The sequence below is a fragment of the Montipora foliosa genome, chromosome 14 (assembly GCF_036669935.1).
Source record: "Montipora foliosa isolate CH-2021 chromosome 14, ASM3666993v2, whole genome shotgun sequence".
Lineage (NCBI taxonomy): Eukaryota > Metazoa > Cnidaria > Anthozoa > Scleractinia > Acroporidae > Montipora > Montipora foliosa.
This window is the reverse complement of record NC_090882.1, coordinates 4,438,034-4,440,533: the sequence shown is the minus strand read 5'-3', so window position 1 is coordinate 4,440,533 and position 2,500 is coordinate 4,438,034. Positions and strand designations below refer to the sequence as shown.

The window sequence follows — 2,500 nt, the reverse complement described above, 5'->3', positions numbered from 1 at the left end:
TATGATCCAGTGAAAACTGCATTGTCGGAGTCGGAAACACAAGCGGAAGAATAAACCAATCACAATGCTCGATTCCAAGCATTGTGATTGGTTGGTTCTGCTTCCGACTCCGACAATCTAGTTTTCACGGGATCATAAGCGACGGAGTCGTAAGCGGAGTCGGAAGAAAATGGGAACGTTCTGATTCTTCCGACTCCGATTCCGTCGAGCTTATGACTCCCCTTACGAATCCGATCTTTGATTTTCACTAGGTCATAAGCGCTCTTACGACTCCGACTACGACTCGGACTCCGACTCCGTCGCTAGTGAAAACCTGCCTTTAACGGGTGGTCTTTGGGTCACCTTCAGTGGAACTCAGAAATCAATAGTTTTCTCCATACAACATTCATACTTCCGCAACATATGCGGACTTGAATACCAACAGACCAGCGAAAGGTTTCCCTTATAAAAGTGACATTATTCAATCGTTGATAGCCTGCGTGGCAGGCCGTAGAAAGGGGCGCCGGAGTGTAAATCGTTGAAAACTCTAACAAAAGAAATGGAATAAAAAAAGAAATGAATCCTTTTTTTGTGAAAAATAAAAATAAAGCAGCACTCGAAAAAATATCTTTGGGGCCAGCCATATCTTTAACAGCCAAGTTCATAAATGGAAGGAACGAACTTTAAAGCCTTAATTAATTTGCATCAAATTTGACTAAGCTGTCAGAAAAAGAAAATCTTCAAAATAAGTTCAAAGTGGCCATCTTGGAAACATTGTCAACACAGATCAAATTTAAAGTATGGCATGATTGATTCAGAACAGTCAACAAAAAAAGTACGTTGGTAATTCACACAACAAACCTCTGTTCTGTTTACAGGTTTAAAGGGGTCGTTATCCACTCTCCATGGCAACACAGGGCACCAAGCCTCAACCTAGAAAGTCGAAACAATACCATAAATGTTGACTTCCAGAACACAGAGCATTATTTTTATAATGTTCCACGTGAAATGATTACACTTCGACACTTCGCGCAGCTCCCTCTTGGCTGGTGCTTGCTCTCCTACATTTCTAAATGCAGCTCCAAAACTCGAGAAAGGAAAGGAAATGAACTTTTTTTAAGTGTCTTGCCTTCTAGCGCTGGAGCACTAATTGGAGACACTTTAAAGTGAAGTTAACAAATCAACGCAAATCAAATCAAATGCTGGTTTTTGAGTAAAGAGGAAAACCGGAGTACCCTGAGAAAAACCTCTCGGAGCAGAGTAGAGAACCAGCAAACTCAATCCACATACGACGCCGAGTCTGGGAATTGAATCCGAGCTACGTTGGTAGAAGCAAGTGCTCTAACCAAATTCGTCGTTGTCGTTTTGACAACAACGTGAGCATACAAATAAGAATCTTTCTTTCCCTATTTTTACACAGAAACCGCTCGTACCAATTTACTTTTAGGACAGTTTGCCTGCATCGTAGAACGCGAACAACAATGCAAAGTTATTGTGAGGTGACATTTTCGTTGACGTCGCTGTCGTAGATCTTAACATCCCTATTAAAGTGGTACTATGATAAAAAAATCACTTGCTTTTCTTTTTCAGATTTTGAAAATGTGTTTGCTTAACACCTGCCTGGAAAAATTTTGAGCTTTGATCTTTATCCAAAGTCTGTTTACATTGACTGTAAGTTTTGGATTTCACGGGCCGCCATTACTCACGTTCACAACTGACCGACTGGACCTCAGAGGGTTGGATCTAGGGAAAAGTGACGTCATTTAGTCAACAGCTTAAAATTTCAGCGTGTAAACGCAGTTTATTATGTGTGCAAAACACAAGCTTAAAAATCTGAAAGCCCGAAACTACCGTGCTGCATTTTAATTCAGCCGCGTACAAACGCATTGCATTCTTTAACTAGCGAGTGTTTGACGTCATTTTCTCCACGATCCAGCTCCCTCAAGATTTTAAGGTTAGTAATGGCGGAGCACTAAATTGGAAAATTACAGTTAAAATAAGCAAGTCTCTTTTTGAAATTAAGGCTTAAAACTTGGGTGAATCAGTGTTTAGTTCACATAGTTTTAAAATCCAAAGGAAAAAAAAAAGATTTGATTTTTAGATCATAGTGCCACTTTAAATGTACGACGATTACAATAAAGCCTGGTTCACACGTACGACGCAAAAATGAAAACGAAAAATGCAAATGTAACGCAAACGAAGTTCACAGGTCCAACGCAAAATCAAGAGAAGTAAGACACGCAGGCGCAGTTCAAGTCCTTTTTCGAAGATGGTGGACGAGAATGAACCTGTATGTTTTTTTACCGTGCGTTTGCGTTGCCCCGGTTCACACCTGCAAACGCAAGAAAATGGAAAAATTCTCCATTTCTTGCGTCTGCGCTTGGGTTTGCATTTGCAATCAAAACTCAAAGCAATTAAAAGTAGCCGACACAAAGTTCGGGAAAATGTAAACGCGCGAGCCACGATTGGCTTTGGTTTCACTTCTGATTGGTTGAAAAAGTGGCGCGACAACTTTGAACCA

General features: G+C 40.6%; 1 protein-coding gene across 1 annotated transcript in view; it reads right to left on the bottom strand.

The window, feature by feature from the left end:
* The window catches only part of LOC137985533 (alpha-1,6-mannosylglycoprotein 6-beta-N-acetylglucosaminyltransferase A-like), a 39,033-nt gene that overhangs the window by 21,595 nt on the left and 14,938 nt on the right, over positions 1-2,500 (bottom strand). Inside the window, exon 4 of the mRNA XM_068833152.1 lies at positions 841-912. Within this exon, the coding sequence (XP_068689253.1) occupies positions 841-912 (72 nt within the window). The remainder of the gene's footprint in view (positions 1-840; positions 913-2,500) is intronic.